The sequence below is a fragment of the Hevea brasiliensis genome, chromosome 18 (genome assembly GCF_030052815.1).
Source record: "Hevea brasiliensis isolate MT/VB/25A 57/8 chromosome 18, ASM3005281v1, whole genome shotgun sequence".
In the NCBI taxonomy this organism is placed as follows: Eukaryota; Viridiplantae; Streptophyta; class Magnoliopsida; order Malpighiales; family Euphorbiaceae; genus Hevea; species Hevea brasiliensis.
Window position 1 is genome coordinate 47,905,078 of NC_079510.1, and position 18,495 is coordinate 47,923,572.

At 34.6% G+C, this 18,495-nt stretch overlaps 2 protein-coding genes across 3 annotated transcripts; both read left to right on the forward strand.

Moving 5' to 3' along the window:
• Positions 1–6,547: 6,547 nt before the first annotated feature.
• On the forward strand, positions 6,548–9,922 carry LOC110642911 (U-box domain-containing protein 7-like). The gene is made up of 2 exons (XM_021795103.2): positions 6,548–7,382; positions 8,840–9,922. Exons 1-2 carry the CDS (start codon positions 6,958–6,960, stop codon positions 9,684–9,686), a joined length of 1,272 nt encoding a protein of 423 aa, XP_021650795.2. The 5' UTR covers positions 6,548–6,957; the 3' UTR covers positions 9,687–9,922.
• Positions 9,923–11,580: 1,658 nt separating this feature from the next.
• On the forward strand, positions 11,581–14,155 carry LOC110642897 (UBP1-associated protein 2C). 2 transcript variants are annotated; one of them, XM_021795085.2, is made up of 3 exons: positions 11,581–12,870; positions 13,021–13,050; positions 13,868–14,155. In XM_021795085.2, the coding sequence occupies exon 1, from the start codon at positions 11,673–11,675 to the stop codon at positions 12,867–12,869; it is 1,197 nt and encodes a 398-aa protein (XP_021650777.1). In that variant the 5' UTR covers positions 11,581–11,672; the 3' UTR covers position 12,870; positions 13,021–13,050; positions 13,868–14,155. The 2 variants fall into 2 exon arrangements, with proteins under 2 accessions (XP_021650777.1, XP_021650776.1); XM_021795084.2 differs by lacking the exon at positions 13,021–13,050 and having other exon boundaries at positions 11,587–12,870.
• The last annotated feature ends 4,340 nt before the right edge of the window (positions 14,156–18,495 follow it).

Sequence of the window (18,495 nt, forward strand, 5' to 3'; positions counted from 1 at the left end):
ACCATAATCTCTATAACTATCTGAAACTAATGCAACCTGTGGAATGAAATGCAACATCAGCAATAAATTCACATCATAGCATCAAAAAGGTAATTTGGAGCACTCACGCACCCTGTAGCATCAGTCATAATATATGGGAGCTGATCCCCTATACAGCTCTCTTAAATCCAACCTGGTGCCAGCGAAGAACTCAGCTCGGACTTCCACTTAATAACCAAATCGAGGGTCCCAGCGAAGAACTCAAGCCGTGACTACCCCTCGAAGGATCGGGTCCCAGCGAAGAACTCAAACCGTGACTACCCGTCCTACCCATAGTCCACACCACATCACACGCACGCCAACGCATGCACACTGCTCCAAATTACCGCAACAACATTCATGGCACTCTAACAGTTATCAATGCAACATAAATCGTGCCTAGAGTTTAACTACATAATTATATGCATATAAGTGATGCATGGGCATGCTGAACATATAATAATATCGAAATTACAATTAAAATTAATATTTTACTCACAGACTTGACGACAATCACTGTGGCGGCTGGGCGGAGGAAGGAAGCTGTCCCGGCTCACCTGACAATTTTATTACAATCATTTAATAAATTTGACTCAATACAAACAAAGAAAAAGACCAATACGTCCTAAGTCGTAGAAAATCCAGTGAGTCTCCCCTATACCTAGGACCTACCCAACCTGCAAAAAGGGCTCAAAACACACTTCTATATTCACAATCCATATGTCCACAACTCAATCACATCACACAGCCCCTCCTGGGCCCACCAATTCAATCATCCATCACAACATGTAAAATTTCAATTTAATCCCTATAATTGACCATTTTTGCAAAAACTGCCCAAATAAGCTCTAAAAATTCTAAAACTTTGCCCCGCGGTCCTTAGCAATATTATTAAGCTATTGCAAAAATAATCATAATTTTCTAAGCTATCAAGAATATTTTATGGATTTTTAATCCTATTTAAGCACTAGAAAATTACGAAAAAACAAGGTTCGGGTTTACCTTTGCCAATTCCGACTTCGGGAACGCGCTCGGGACATCTGACAATGGGGGGCTAGCCAAAACCTCGGTCCAATTCGGAGACTTTTCCGGTAACGGGTCTGTCTGGCCGGAATTTCGCAAAACCGGTCAACTGTCGAATTTCCGTGAATCGAGGATACCTACAGGAAGCCCATAACACGGGGGTTAGTACATAAATTTTTCAGAATTTTCTAAGCTCATTAAATGCTCGGAAAAACACTGCGAAGTTCCGTGGAACCCACCGAAAAACGGTGTCGGAAAAATTTGAAATTTATGTCGCCGCGAAGCTCTCGACGAGTGGAGCGTGCTGGTAGCCTCGGTTTTCTCGTGGGATTCACGATTTTCGAGAAATCTAGCCCAAAAGTCGAAATGGGCTAAAATCTTCCCGAGCAAAAATCGGACAAACCGCTCGATGGATTTCGGCGTTCTTGGTGTCTATGGAAAGCTCTCGTCGAGTAGATGATTTTAGACACAAGACCCGGTCCAATTGGTAGCCGGATGGGCCGGATTTTGGCCGGGAAGCCGAGAAGTCGCGCGCTGCGTCGATTCAAGGCCGTTTCAGCGTTCGGCGGCCGGCCGTGGGGGAAGGCCGAGGTGGGGCGCCGGCGAGGTGGGGACGCAGGGGAGGCGGCGGCGCGGCAAGGGGAGGAGGGAGGAGAGAGAAAAGAGAGAGAGAAGAGGAGAGGGTCGACGCGCGCGGGAGGGAGGAGAAAAAGAGAAGAAGACCGGTCCGATTCGACCGGTCCGATCCGGTCCGGTCCGGTTCGGTTCGATTCGGCCGGTTCGATTCAAGATACAAAATTTTAAATTTTTACTCTGCCTCGGGACCGAAAACGAGGTCCAAAAATTCCGAAAAAATTCCAGAAAACTCAGAAAAATACGTAGACTCCAAATATATTTTTAGTTTTGCCACGTGGTCTTTAAATTAATTTTTAAAAATCATCAAAGTTTATATTTTCGGAAAATCGAACCCGATTTTTAAAGTCCGAAAAATCTCAAAAAAATTCTTAAAATTTAAATAAAATTAAAATACCAAAAATGCTCATAAATTTAAAATTTTTGGGGTGTTACACTTGGCAATTAAAATAAAATTATTAAAAATTAAAAATCGTGAATAAAATTAAAAAAATAATATTCAGATTTTATTATATAAATTAACTTTTATTTTGATTCAAAGAAATAAGGGACTGAGTGGTATCGTATTAATAAATTGAAATTAAGTGACTTAAAAAAAAATAATTCTCAAAATTGAGTGATGATAAGTGTAATTTACCCACCTATTGTCCTACGTTCTTAGTTGTAAAAAATATTCAAGATTCCAAAGCAAAGTGAAAATATTTTCTCGCTTTGATATACATGTTCAATATCTTAGACTAGACAATTTCTCTCTTGTTTGTTAGAAAGAGCAAATCCTCTCAAATAGGTTGCTTCTTGTTTCTCTCTCAAACTCGTCGAGTTTCGTTTCCTGATAGTCCTCCACTGTCTTCGGACAGGGGAAGGCATCTTTAGGATTCCATTTGCTGGGTTTTTTATGGTTGGTCAGGGTGGGTTAGGGCTTCTTCCCCTCCCATCTGGCTTGTTCATAGGATGAGTTTGTTGGCTTTGAGTAAAAGATCTTCGATCATGCATGTAAAGGGTAATCTAGTGTAGATTTATTAGGAGCAAGCTGCGAATTGAAGCTTAGCTTGGGTTTGTGGTTTCCTTGTGACCCTTGTTCAATGAAAGACTTTCGGTGCTTGGGAGAAGCTCGACAGTAGGCTTATTTGGGGATTTGTAGAGCCAGCATTAAAAGGGTTGCTGGCTTCCATCTATTACAACCTGAAACGCCATGGCCCTTGCTTGCCTTTGTCCCAAATTGATGGTTGAAGCCCTGTGTTTTATGGGTAGAGTTGATTTGCTGGTTGAGAATGAATTGTTCAATCTTGGCTCAGTTGTTATCGCTTCTTAGCAATGGTGGATCATTTTATTGTGGCTCTGGCTTCCAATGGGTCTCTCTAGCTGATTTCCCAATGATGACGATGCTACTACGCGGAGAAGAAGACCTTGGTGTTCCTGCTGAGGTTTCATCTAGGGTTTGATGGTTGGGGACCTGGGCCTTGTATTGTACTTGGAACTACGTAGGGGTTTTCTTATTGTATTGTAATTCTAATCGTAGACCTTCTGTGTATCCTGGCCCATTGAGTGTTTTAATGCATTGAATTATGCATTTTCAAAATATATATATATGAGCTCATTAAGCAGCTTAATGTTTAATTTTATGATCTTTAATTTAATTTATTTTTAATTTTTTATTTAAATTAAATTAAAATTTTTATTTAAGTTGAATTTAACTTAAAAATTAAAAAAAAAATTGGGATTTTTATTTTTAAACTAAATAAAAAATTTAGCACAAAAATTTTAATATTTAAACTAAATTAAATTTAAATAAAAATGTTAAACTAATTTAAATAAAAAGGTAAAAGTAACCTAAATAGAACATACTAATAAATATATAGAAGAAATTAAATATTTAACTTTTAATAATTATTGAAATAGTGGCGAATTATTTCTGGACATTTCGAGCCATTATAAGTCAAGCACGTCAGTTGATTCAATCCATTCAGTCGTTGGATTGGGAGATGAGTTCAAGGTAGAATCATGGTTTATCAAAATTGATCAAAATTAAATTAATTAAAATTATATTTAAATTAGATTAAAATCAGATTAATTTTAAGTTAAAATTGAATTAAAAAAAATTGTTAAATTTTATTGAAATTGGACTGAATTAGAAGTATAAGATGAGAGTTGATATTTTGACTCAACTGCCGTGGCCTAACTAATTGAAATCAAGAGTCAAAATATCTGCGTAAACGAAAGCGGCTTCGCTTCTTTAGTCAATTACAACTTTAAAAAGAGAGTTCCCTCCCTAGCTTTAGCTTATGAGTCCGTCAACAAGGCACATAGGATCTATTTTTTTATCCCAACTTGGAGTGGAGGCTTATGACAGGTTCCATCATTCCTTAATGGAAATCACTTCATTTTTAGCTGTTGAATTTTATTCCCAACAATATGCTTAAAGACCTAACAACAATAGTTATCATGCAACATAACTCATAAACAAAAACTCAATTGAAAATAGGTCCCAGACCAATTGCTATTTCAACTGTTATTAGGCATGAATACATCCGTCTCTAAATGGCATTGAATCTGCATACCTGTTTCTCTTTGTTGACATGTCGACAAGCCCCAAGTACCCAATTCAGAAATTAAGGAGAAGCTTCGGGTTTTAGCACACATTGTAGAAGGGAAAAAAAAAGGGGGAAATCGAGTCTTCTGACACTTGGTTAGTGGGCTTATGCAATTTTCGGCCGCATAACCATAGCCAATGCTGCTGTGGTTGATATAATAATAATCCAATAAGTTTCAGTAATGATGTTGTTGGTTGTGGACATTAGCCCTTATCTGACCAATGACCATACTTGGTTGATCTCATCCTTCCTTTCCATTAGTGGAGTATCCATCCTCAGGAGTTCTTCCATTTTTTATTCTCTCACGTGTTACTTGGCCTTGGTGGCATGCCACATGGCACCCAATGGAATTTGGGTTTTATATATAAGTTTTGTTTTTGCCATGTGTGTTGGTGTTGTGATAAGCATTGGAAAGATTTGGAGGATCAGTTGCCATAGCTAATAAAAAGATTTCAAGGATTTTAGGTTTATCTTTTAAGTAGTTCGAATAAATTTTGAATTCTTATGAGTAGATAAGAGAGTTGAACACAGAAACTAAATAGAAGTTTCTGATAATATTCAGATGTGATTTTTACACTATTTTTTTTTCATTCACCATTTCTTGCATTTTCTATCTCTCTATTCTGGCTTCCATACTGATCGAATTGCAGAGATGAGAGGAAATGCGCTGATCAGATTGTAGCAGTCGAGGTGGAGGGGTGAAAGAACAATAGTTACAAGCTAAAAGATCCTTATTAATGAATTTCAGTCTACAACTGGTAAGTTCGACTTATTCAATTATGAAACCTCAATTTATTTGAATATTTAAATAAATATAGACTACCCTTTATACAGAATTTAAATTATAAATCTACCCATTGAAAAGATTATAACTTTACTGGTAAAAAATCTGAAATAGGCAGATAATATGAATTGTGGCACACCTCATAGATGCACCCATGCCCATATCTCATAGAGGTCTTTGGATTCTAACAAAGAAATATAGAATTATTCTTGAAACTTTCATCTACATGTTTAAACTTTTAGATTGAGTGTGATATAGTATCAGGATTTGTGCTTCAAGCCTAATGGGTTTTCACTTGTGGGGGTATCATAAAAAGATATAAAACTATTTTTAGAACTCTCATCTATAAACTTAAACTTTTAAATTAAATGATTCATTGATTGAGAGATTTGAGTGATTCTTGATAGATTCAACACTTAACAATTTCATCTGATCAAGCCCTGTTTCACACGTGACTAAAGCTCAACAAATGGATAAAAACCATAGTGGAATATGACATAGACATGCCACACCATCACAAGTCCAATAATGCAAATTGCTAACCCGCCAAAATTTTCCATACTAGAGAAGAGAGAGATAGAAAGAGGGTAAGAAAGGGTCAATTTTGGTGCACTAATTATTTTTTGTGCTGAGTACATTCTTGACTCATAATAAAACAAGACTTGGCCAGAATTTTAAGTTGCCAATCCTGTCTAATCTTCTATGACAAATCTATTTTAACCTTCTTGGTTGAAACTCACATGTGAACTAGTTAGTTCATTTGTTTTTATCAACCCTAATCTTGGTGTCATGATAGTCACTATCTATTGATTTTGCCAATTTGCCAAATGTAAAACCTAATACCCAATACAGTATTTAGAAAGAATAGGTTGCCACTCTGTCTCCCTAGACAAGAAAATTATACATATTGGTTGGGTCCTATTTGTTCATGGTCAAATCTTGAGGACACTTCATACATCTGGCATTTTCACGTTACTGACTGCATTTAATTTTAAAAAAACACCAAGATTTAATTTATGAACACATAAATGCAATGAATAATTTATTTTTATTTAGATTATAAAAACAGATGAATTATATGTATATATTGATTCTTTCTTCTCATAGAAAATTATCCAATCATTCTATCCATGTGGGTATATCAGAGCACTGATTAAGATTTAAAATTTTTCTAAAGATAATAAGACTTAAAATGTATTGTTTTAGCAACCCAGTTTCAGTGCATGGATGGCACGTGTGCCTAATGCAAGAACTGGATGATTCTTTTTGGAGAGCATCTAGGCTGATGCTACCTAAAATCCACATGCCATAACCCAAATTAAATCAAGATTTAACACCCTTAACCCAAGCAATTAGTGCCAAGTTCATTTTAATAAAAAATAAATAAAAGAGTCAACAAAGGGTCTTATTAGCCGTCCAATTTGGTTTCCTCCATGAAACTTCCTCTTCCTCCATAAATTACAAAATCTGAATCCCACTTACACCCTAATCTTTAGCCTTAATTAGACTAATGTTAAACCACTCGTCTCACTAGTCCCTTCGTTAAATGGCTTTATGGGCATGTAAATATAGAAGTTTGTGACCTGAAATATTATCTTATCACGGGTGTGGGTTTATAAAGAGACATCACTGTTCCCTTGCATGTGCCTTGCTAGCTGCTACCCTTGCCCTGTGCCTGTGTTTCTCTCTCTCTCTCTCTCTCTCTGTCTAAATTTTGCTCACAAAAGGGTCTCTCCTTCCCTTGTTGTACTAAACTTCTAGCTTCACTACTCCATATATCCCTCTAACCGCCACCCACCTCTTTCTCTCGATACTCAAAAGCAAGATTATTAAACCTTTTTACCCAAAACAAGAACAACCCAACAACAGTTTCTTGATTTTCTTCTGTGTCAAACACAAAGGTCGAACATGTCTGGACCTTCTGCTTCTGCTACTACTACTACTCTTTGGTTGGCCTCTTACACGAAACTTCATTTCTTTACTCGTGTCAGGCGTTTCTTGCAATCCAAAGCTGCACAGAAGAATAAGCCAAGAACCAAAGTGATGATCGTTAATAAAGAAGTACAAATAAAAGTAACTATGGATGGAGAAACTGAAGATGATTCTTTGTTATTACAAAGATCAGTGAAGAAACTTCACTTTGGAAGCTGGGAAGAGAAGGAGATGGCAGCTAAGGAAATTGGGAAATTAGCTAAAGAAAAAGTCAAGACAAGAAAGTTGATGGCTGAACTCGGTGTTATTCCGGCCTTAGTAGAGTTGGTGGCTTCGGAGGTGACTGCTCGCCGGCAAGTAGCCGTCAAGGCTTTGATTGAGCTTGCTAATGGAACTTACACGTAAGTTTTGGTTGTAGAATTTATTAGTTAATTACAAGATATTCTTCAAAGTTATTTTCTTCTTTATTTATTTTGCTTCCAGATTCACATTGGCATGCATATTAGTAAGTGAAAAAGTGTCAATTAGAATTGTCAATATGTTAATGGGGATTTTTTAATTTTTCAAGGAAAAGAACGCCAAAGTCAGGTTGGAGATATTTATTGAATTAATAGGATGGTTTTTCAACCAAGTTTGAAATTGTGGAGTTTGATTTTTGGCACTTTCTGGTTTTTGATGTGTCACTCAACTAACAATAAATTTGTTAGAGTAGGCAAATAGAGAAACAGGATAAAGCTTAAAATCAAATCTATTCACGAGCAAGTTGATTGAGTTCAAGAAAATGAGTTTTCTTTTTTGCCATTAAGAAGTTGGATATCATTTTGTTAGTATTTAGTCCTTAAAAAACTTTTCCCCCAACTTTATTTGGAAAGCATTAAGAACTGATTTGGGTGGAGCCGTTACGGGCATTGGCACCATGTGACCTTTAAGGAATAAAGAGGGGCAAGGTAGTCAGAAGTCACATGGTAGTTGGTGTTACAGGATTCTGGAGTCTGGGACCAGATTCCCACCTATTTTTCTCACCTATTGTGATGCATTGATGACTTTCTGCTACAAGCAGTAGGACATGTACTATAGTCAGAACAAAAGCTTCTAGCTGTGGGGTAATTTTATTGGTTTCCAATTTGTTCATTCTCATTTGAATGGCTATCATTCTACAAGTGGGGCTTATGCCTTCTCCGTCAGGAACCTGCTGCGGTGTCAGATTTTTTTTGGCATTCATGATTGTTTCCTTGTCATGCAATTGATTCTCCATCTTATATCAAGAAAACAGCATAGAAAAATCACAATTCTTTAATTATTACCACCATAATCTACCTATTTCATTAAAATCATGTGAAACTAATTAAGAATAATGCCCATGGATTAGGAGACCACAAGGAGTGCTTAATTACTCTCCTCTAAGTTTTATGGTGTAGGGAAGCTTGGATGGGACAATGATGTTAATGAATCGACATTGTTGTCTTTAAAAAAGATAAATTAATCACAAGTTATAAGATTTTAATATAATTTATCAGATTCCCTATGATCTCTCAGCAATAAACAAATTCATTCTCTTGACCTTCACCTTTCAACATAGATCTAAATGTTGGAATCTCATTGAATTTCTTTGCCATATAATTTTATTGTTTAATAGTTTGGTTAATTGGTTGGTTAGTTTGGTGTGCATAATGCTTTTATAATTTGATGGGTAGACCTAAGAAGAACTGACAAGGAACTTTCTGGTTTTCTTAGCTGCCATTAGTTTTATAAGGTATAATTGACTTCGATTATGGATTAATTATCAAGTTAGATAGATGTTGAGATATGTTGTGCTTCTCTCGTTAATTTTATTAATCTGTGTTGGGTTTTTCTTCAGGAACAAGGCTCTCATGGTAGAAGCAGGAATATTCTCAAAACTGCCCAAGAACGAAGATGTTTCAGAGGATTTAATAATGCATGATTTTGCAGAATTGATCTTATCATTATCTTCTTTGGCAAATACCCAATTCCATCTTGCCTCATCGGAAGTTTTGCCATTTCTAGTTGGAGTTCTTGAATCAAGCTCAAGTGTAGAGACCAAAGAGTCATGTTTAGGCACTTTATACAACCTCTCAGCTGTGTTCGAAAATGCAGGACCCCTGATCTCTAATGGGGTAGTTCAAACTCTCCTGGGCATAATATCAGTAAAAGAACTCTCAGAAAAAGCCCTTGCAACTCTAGGGCATTTAGTTGTGACCTTAATGGGAAAGAAAGCAATGGAAAATAATTCAATGGTGCCAGAGAACTTGATAGGGATATTGACATGGGAAGAAAAACCCAAATGCCAAGAATTATCAGTTTATATTCTGATGATTCTAGCTTACCAGAGTTCATCCCAGCGCGAAAAAATGGCTAAATCTAGAATTGTCCCTGCACTTCTTGAAGTTGCACTGCTGGGAAGTCCTTTAGCTCAAAAGAGAGCCCTTAAACTTCTGCAATGGTTCAAAGATGAGAGGCAAGCAAGGATGGGGCCACATTCTGGGCCTCAAACAGGAAGGTTAGCAATTGGTTCTCCTATAAATCCAAGAGAGACTCAAGAAGGAAAGAAAATGATGAAAAATTTGGTGAAGCAAAGTCTGCATAAGAATATGGAGATGATTAAAAGGAGAGCCAATGCTTCAGGGGAGTCTTCAAAGCTCAAATCCTTGGTTATCAGCACAAGTTCTAAGAGCCTGCCTTATTAAAGATTTTATACACAGTTGAGCAATTTTCAAACTTTTCTTTTAGGAATGAATTTTTTTCAGCAATGGCATGCATGTGGGTATTTGTTGATTACAGGGAGTGTAGTTGTTCACTTGTTCTTGTAGGAAAGAATTGAACTCCTTGTTGAGAGCCAGAGTTGAATGCATTTCTTGTGCAGAAGCAGAATAGCTAATGACAATTGTACATGTTGACCAATAAAAAATTCTATAATTTCCTATTTTGCATGGTTTGAAAAATCCAACCCAAGTGCTCTCCTTGCTTAGACAAGTTGGGCCTGAAAACTCCTGCTTCAGATTTTTGTTAGCCCATCTCAATCGAACCATCGCTATGACCAGAGCCTTTAGGCTCTGTTTGAGATAATTATTCGGAAGTTAAAAAGTTATTTTAAAAAATATATTATTTTAAATATTATTAAAAAATATATTATTTTAAATATTATTAAAAAATCATCTATCATAATTTTAAATTAATTTATAATATTATTTAATATATATATATATGTGTGTCGCGTGCGCACGCGTGCCTAAAAACTGTGATTAAGATAATAGTTTATAAAATTATAAAATTAAGAGAATACTTATAAAATTAAGTTAAGTGCTTAATAAAATGACACATGATAAATAATTAAAAAATATTAATAAAATTCTTTTACAATTTAGTATAAATTATATATATCTTATCTTTTTAAAAAAATATATATCTAATCCGTAAAATATATATAATTAATAATATAAGTGGTTAACAAAATGACACATGACATATAATTAAAAGAATTAATCAGATTCTTTTCAAATTTAAAATAAATGGTATATATCTTTATTTTTTAAAAAAATATATATCTAACTATTAAAAAATATATAAATATAATTAATAATAATAATTTGGTAGATAACAAGGATTTTTTTGTAATTTTTTTAATAATAGATGTTGGAAAAATAAAAATAATTATTTTTATAGAGACAAAGCAATTATCTAATTACAAAGGGTAATTATAAATGAACAAATTAATCCATTTCTAACATCTATAATTATTTCTTAATTATAAGTATATTGTGAAATTAGAAACAGAATAATTGTCCATTTGTAATTTATGAATGAATAAATACTTCGTTTTTAATATTTCAAGTAAAAATATGACTTTAAAAACTAAATAAATGCTCATTTAGAAATTAAAAATTACATTTTTTTTCTCTAATTTGATAATAAATAATATAAAATAAAAATAAGTATATTGTGAATATATGAATAAACTATCTTTTTTAATTCATAAATAACAAACGGATTGCATAACCGTTTGAAACAAGCAATCAAATTAAATATATTAATTATATACTGAGCTAAGAAATAAAAAAACGTGTTCATTTCTAAACTTTTTTTTTATAGAAAAAAAATTAAATATTATAAAAAAATTAACTATTTTTTGTATTTACAAACGGAGTTCAAATACGTTTTCAAATGTTGAATAATAATTTATTTATTATCTAATGTAAATTTTAGGGCCATTTTTTAATGTGCAATTTTAAAATATAAATTTATTCATTTGTAATCTATGTTTTCAATTAATTTTAACTCATTTTTAATGTTTGTGATTATATAAATATATAAAATAATTATTAAAATAAAAAATTAAATAAATTGCACAATATGCGGTCAATATAACAGTTATTCAAATGAAAACAATAATTATATTTTTGGATTTCTCTTTCAATCAAATTTTAAAGTAGACATTATTTTTGGGAAATTTTGCAGTTAGGGGAATTGATCTTAATCCTATTTTATCTTTGTTTAAATAAAAAAATAAAAAATTAATTTACGAAAACAATCATCTCACAATTAAAAAAAAAAAAAAAAATTCTCAGGACCAAACAATGCCTTTGAATTCGGCTATATTATACGGCTGAGACAACCCTTACGGTTCTACCGTCATCCATCCTCCTCTCTCTTTTCCTCTGCTTCCTACCACCGCTATGGACTTCACGAAAAAACGAAAAGCCGATGAAACTGGCACCGCAATTAGCCCTAATTCATCAACCGCCGTCGCCCCTACCGCCCTAACCCCAGAAGACATACGCAAGGTAATCGACCCTTTCACAAAGGAGCAGCTTCTTGACATCGTCCAAACTGCAGCGATTCGTCATTCCGATGTCCTTGATTCCATCCGTACCGTAGCCGACGGCGATATCTCCCTTCGCAAGCTTTTTATCCGGGGCCTTTCTTCCGAGACCACCACCGAGACTATCCGAGCTCTTTTTTCCTCGTACGGCGAGCTCGAGGAGGCCATCGTAATCTTCGACAAGAACACAGGAAAATCTAAGGGATTTGGGTTCATCACTTTTAAACACGTGGACGGTGCCTTAGTTGCGTTGAAGGAACCCAGCAAGAAAATTGACGGCCGGATGACCGTTACCCAGTTGGCCTCTGCCGGGCTATCTAATAGTGGGGCTAATGGTGGTGATGTTTCGTCGAGGAAGATTTATGTTGGGAATGTGCCGTATGATATACCATCAGAGAGATTGTTAGGGTTTTTCTTGGCTTATGGAGAGATTGAAGAGGGACCGCTAGGGTTTGATAAGGCGACTGGTAAATCAAAGGGCTTTGCTTTTATCATATACAAGACTGAGGAGGCGGCAAAGGCGGCCATTGCTGAGCCTATGAAGATTATAGATGGCCATCAAGTTCTTTGTAAGATGGCTGTGGTCAATAAGAAGGTTAAAGCTCAAGGTGGTATGGGCGGTGATACTGCACAAACGCAGCCACTGCCGCAAGCACAGCCAACCCCACAGCCACAACCACCTCAACCACAGTCTTCAATGCCTGGATCTCAGTACAGTTTTCCGGGCAATTTGCCACCCTACGGAGGGTTTTCTGGATTGGGTAGTAATGGTTATGGATTGAATTCCTCCTTGCCTGGTTCGATTAGTGGTGCAGGTTATGGTGGTCCATATGGGGTTTCACAGCATGGGGTACCGAGTTCTGGTGAGTTTGGTGGATTGAACAATGCAGGGAATTCGATGTATAGGATGCCACCGAGTTCGGCTGGACTGGCTTCTGGAGTATATCCAGATGGTGGGCCTTATGGTTTATCTCAGCAACACCAGCCATCACCATTGCCCCCTAGAGTTCCACCTGGAGGGATGTATCCGGGCATGCCACCATATTATTGAGGTAACTGTTGTTGTTTACTTTCTAAGATTTTGATAACATGCAGTTTTTGACAAATTGAGTATATTTTTGTTGGCTATTTTATTTAGCTTTTCTTTTCTTTGGAAATTGAAACATGTTGAATTTGTTGGTTTTGCCTATGGGTTATTGTAGGTGAATTGCCCCATTTATTCAGTGTTTGAGGTAGCGCTCTTGTCTTACAATTTTCTATTGCTGGATTTGATTTTGCTGTTGCTGTGTTTATTTGTGAGCTGTAAAAGTTTTTTTCCGAAGCATTTTATTGATTCTAAGAAATGATGGTCTTTCCCCTTTCTTATTCTTCAAGTTGCTCCTCAGTTTTTTAAGGGACTTTTTTAGGTTTCTTTCATTCATGGTTTGTATTTGGTAGCTGTCTGCTGCTTCATAAAAGACGCATTGATGTGATTTTGCTGAGCTATGTCATATGCTTTCTTAATTTTGTTTGTGATATTAATTTGTTATGCTTGGATTGTATTCTTCTAGATTTGCTACTTAATCCTACTGATCCACGTGGTTTATTAATAATTGATGCAGCTGCTCTTTCTAGTTTTGTAGTCCAGTTTTGAAAGTTTCCTAGTGGATTACAGTGTTAATTTAAGTTAATAAATTTTCCTGTATTTGGTGTTTGTGGAGCAATGTCTGCAGCAGTACCTTGAACACAGTTGTTCTAATTTTCCTTTTGGTGTGCTTGCTTTGTTAGATTTTCCACTGTCACAAGTGTGGTTGTACTTGTTCCCTGAAACTTGTTAGTTGAATTGAATTACCATTTGCTTTGCAATAGTGTTGTTTGGAAAACAATTATCATGACATGTGCAAAAGCTTCAAACTTGTTGACTTTTGATTGTCACATATATTATAGATTTTTTTTTTTGGGTTTCGACTGCTATATTGAGTTGCTATTTTGTGCTATATTTAGCAATGTTTCTGTTTTATACGATTGACTTCCAATACTGGTTTGTGATCTGACGGGTGTTTGGTTCAGGTGTATGAGAGCTTCCTGGGCACAAATGCTTTAAATGGTTGTCGTGATTTGGTGAATGCAGACAATGAAATCTTTGGTTTAATTATGTGGACTGCTGTGCTTTTGTTGCTGCTTCACTTCATCTGCTTCCAATAAGTTGTGGTTGGATTTGTGATGGATGCTACTTGAATTTTATAAAAGTTAGTTTAGACTCTAAATCAGTACTTTTTTGGAAAGGTTGTAGAACTTTTTTGGTGGTGTGCTGGAATATATTTGTCTTTATTTATTAGAAAATTGTGTTTCCTGCTTTGTGCTTGTGCTATTAATGCTGCTACAAGCTAATATTTGGCATTCGAGATGGTTGCTTCTTGTTTTACATTCATATGAGCCCCGCCCTCCCCAGCATACGCATAAACCTTCCTACCCACTCACTATTTAATAATAGTACATGTCCTCCAATGTTTCAGATGCATCAGTTAATTCAAACTATGGTGTAATATCATGAATTAGTCAATCGCATGAGGGGATTCTCTAAATAGACCTTTTTGACTTTCTATTTTTGAGTTCCAGTGTTGGTTTGATCTGCATTCGATTTATCTTTTCCACTAGATGATTGTTTAAGATTTAGTTGTCAATGCCACATGCACCTATTAAGGCCCTTGGAATGGAAAGTTTGGAAACAATAAGGAATTTTGTCAAATCTTATTTAAGTGAGTTCTTAGTCTTCCCCTCAATGTTTTTCTTCTCTAATAAGTAACAAGTATAAAAGACACCTCAAATTGTTCATTTCTATCATTACTTGCCTTCATGTTGCCAATAAATTCATTTAAAGGTTTATAATCTATTGTCTAGAGAGATGTTATGAGCCTTCTTATTATAATTGATGCAGCATTAGCTTCTTTTTTTTTTTTTTCTTCCCCTCCTTTTGAGATTGTCCCCGTAGTTTGTTGCTGCTTAGCCTTTATATGTTCAATACCCTTTTTTAGCATGTTTGATCATCTATGTCTAGAGATATTAAACAGATCTTCTTACTAGAGATGATAAAGCATTAACTTCCTTTCTTTTGAGATTATCCCTTTAGTTTGTTGTGGCTTTGCTGACAATGGTCAATACCCTTTTTATCATGGTGTATTTCAGTTATTGTGAACTATTGGTTCGTGTTCTGCAATTTAGTATTTTAGCTGAGATGTATAGGTTTACAGCATCTTACCCAAATGTTGCCCTATTAGGTGAAAGTTGTTCTTGATATTTTTTGCAAGCTGTGGATGTTTAATATCCATTTTGTTTCTTTTTTGACTTCTCTTCACAATTTCAATCTTTTCCAGTTATTTAAATATAAAAAAATGGATCCAAATAAACAGTAGTTTTAATGCACATTTGGTTTTCTTTTTCTTTATCTGGATTCTTGATAACATCACGGTCTTCTGAGCTCTTGAGTGGAGTCAGTGTTCATTTACGTATGACTATTTGTATCTGAGCTTATCAATCCAAATTGTAGGGTTCAATATAACATGAATATCATCCTCTTTTGCAAATAATAAATGAAGAACAAAAAAGAATGAAAACAAATATATATTTATAAAAAAACACTGAGACAGGCCTAACTTCCATACAACTTATACTGATGCCATTGGGGAATTTTGCTGTCTAGTTAGCTTCCTGTCCTTGTTAACTATGTTTTCCTGTTCTCCATTTTGTAATTTGAGGCAGTTTTTGGTCTCCTGTCACTTGATTGGAAAAGGCTTACTCACAAGAAAATTGTACATTTTAGTTTTTGGTCTCCCACTGTTCTTGCTTTGCCCCTTTATGTTCGGTAACACTTTTTAGCATATTGTATTTCAGTTGATGTGGAAACCAGTTCATAGTCAACTATTGGCTCTTATTTTGGGTGGTATTTTTTTAGTATCACCAAGTCCTACTCACATGATGCCCACTTCGCTGGTGAATGTTATTCCTGGACTTGCTTGTGTTGTGGATGTTTCATATCAGTGCTGTTTGTTTGGATTGTTTTTCAGTGTTAAGGTGTATCAAAATTTTAAACTTAAAATTGGACCTCAATAATACATAAGTTTCAAATGCACAATTGGTTTTCTTTATCTAGGTTCTTGATGGTTAATATGCTTTTGCTTTGTGTCATTAACATGGAGTTTCTCCGAGCTCTTGAGTAGATCCAGCATTCAATTACATTGGTTGTATTTTTACTTGGGCATATCGGTCTAATTTTAGGGTCAACATGACAACAAAACCATCATCATTACTAAAATATGAAGAAAGAAAGAAAAGGACTATTTAAGCTGGCCCAAGCCTAGTGTCCATTCTATATGCTGATGCCATTTGGGCATTTTGTTGTATAGCTTCATGTCCTTGTAAACTATATATGCATCCTGCTCTTTAGGTTTAGCCACCGATTGTAATTTGAGGCAGTTCTCATTCTCACTATCACATGAAAAAGATCATCCCTCTAAAGGAGAGGGGTATGATTGACTCCTGTTATTCAATAAATGCAATTGACCTTTGTTACATATAACACTTGTTGGTAAGCATATTTTTTCATACTTATGTTGCTGATAGCTGTTTGGTTCCTTGCTTACCTCAAGTTTCTTCCATTCTTTCTAAAATTATCTGGCAGTGTTTTCTGGTTTCTGATAGGAGGCTGACACAAAAGTAAATGATAGTTTCTTAAATAAAAGGGTGAAGATTGCATTAACATGTAGGAAATGTAAATCAAGCGGAGAATCATTGGAATTTAGTAGAATTGCCAAAAAAAAAAAAAAAGAAATTAAACAATATGATCTGTGCGAAATTTTCATTGGAGATGCATCTTTGATAATTTATTATTAAATTTTCTGAAAATATGAACGATCTCAAAATGGGATATTATTGTTATAGCATGACTGAGCAATGCAATACGATGGTTTTCGTCTTTTGAAATTTTTCGGTAGTTGAATATTAGCAATTCTGAGCCTTTCCCTTGACTTGGTTTTGCTTATTTTGTTGGTTGCTCTGACAATGTTGTTTGTTGGTCCTTTTCTGAATTTTAGTTTAGTTCCCTCCCATGGCTTGGCTGTGCTAAAATTGTCAATAAAAGGATTTCGTAAGCTTTATTTCGGATGTATTTTTGTAGTTAGGTTGTGTTATAGCCTTAAAACTAATGACCGGGCGGTGGAACTAACAAAAAGACTTGGGGTGTTGTATTGCTGTTGTGGTGTGTTCATATTTTTGTGGTGGGAATATCATATTGCCCTTTGAAGTGAACTTGCTTTACTTGTGGAGGAAGGCTACGAGCAAACATCTATTAATCAAATTTGTGTACGGCAATGATCCTTGATTTGAAGACCAAGAGTTATCTCTAATGTATTACTCTTCTTGTTGGTCTTTTACAAAAATTAGAAATCTAATTCTTGCGGTAACTTGGTGTTTTGGTTCTTCTCCTGCCCTGTCTCTATTGCTTGGTAGGAAAAAACAGCCAATTAGTAACCCACAGATGTTGACATACGCATTAACTGCTGTTAAAAATTCGCAAATTTGGTAAATTTGTATGTTGGGTTCAATTACTTTATTGAAATTAAAAAAAAAAAATTTTAAATTGCTTTTAATTGATTAAATTAGTTGTTAATTTTCAAAACATGTCTTGTATACTTGGTTCGGGAAATGACATGGAATAAAGAATAGTGTGTCAGGCAGAAACAGAATAGTTGTTTTATGTTTTATATGTATTTCTATATTTAAATCTTACATTAAATTGAGTGCGAAATGGCATTCTGGAGATTGCTTAGTGAAATAATAAATATTCCTTTTCTACTTTATTTTATTCTATGATTAATATTTGGGATAAGTGGGGTGAGCATATTTTGTTGCATGTGATTATTTTGTTCCACTGTTGTCCGGAACTCGATATAGCTTCAAAATTCATCAACTTTAATAATGTTGTGAAATAATTACTGTGTTTTAATATTGTTTATTGAAATTAATTTTGTGATTTTTTTAAAAATTTATTATCTATAGAATACTAAAAGTTAATTTAAATTAAATTTTATCTGTTTATTATAAAAACAATAAAATAATTAAGCTGAGTATAAACCGTGAAAGGGCACTTAATAAGCAATGACATCTAAATATGTGGGGCATAAAATAATACGACAATTAATTTTTCACTAATGCTATGAAATTTATTTATAAATTCATAATTCGTACACGTAGCATGTATAATGATGATAATAAAAAGTTGGTCTTGTGCACGCTAAAGCACGATTTATATTGTTTCCTTCAGAAAAAAAAAAAGATTTATATTAGCTATTATATTAATTTTATTTCTTTTTTTTGGGGAAACAATATTATTTGTAATTTAAGTTTCTTTTTTCTAAAAAAAAAAAAAAATTCAAATTTAAAATATAAATTAAATTATAACATAATTAATTTTATTTATTTTTATTTTTATTAAAAATATGCGTATTAAATATATGTATATTAAATAATTTGTTATAATTTATAGGTTGGTTCTCGTGAATCCTAATCTTCGGCCTGTTTGGAGACGAAACAAGACGGTAACCAGGGTTCCCAAATTGGTTGATCTGGAATCCTGCCTATAAATTCGCTGTTGAGCCTCTTCCACTTCATTACCCATCTTCCTTGTCTTGGTCTCTGCCACT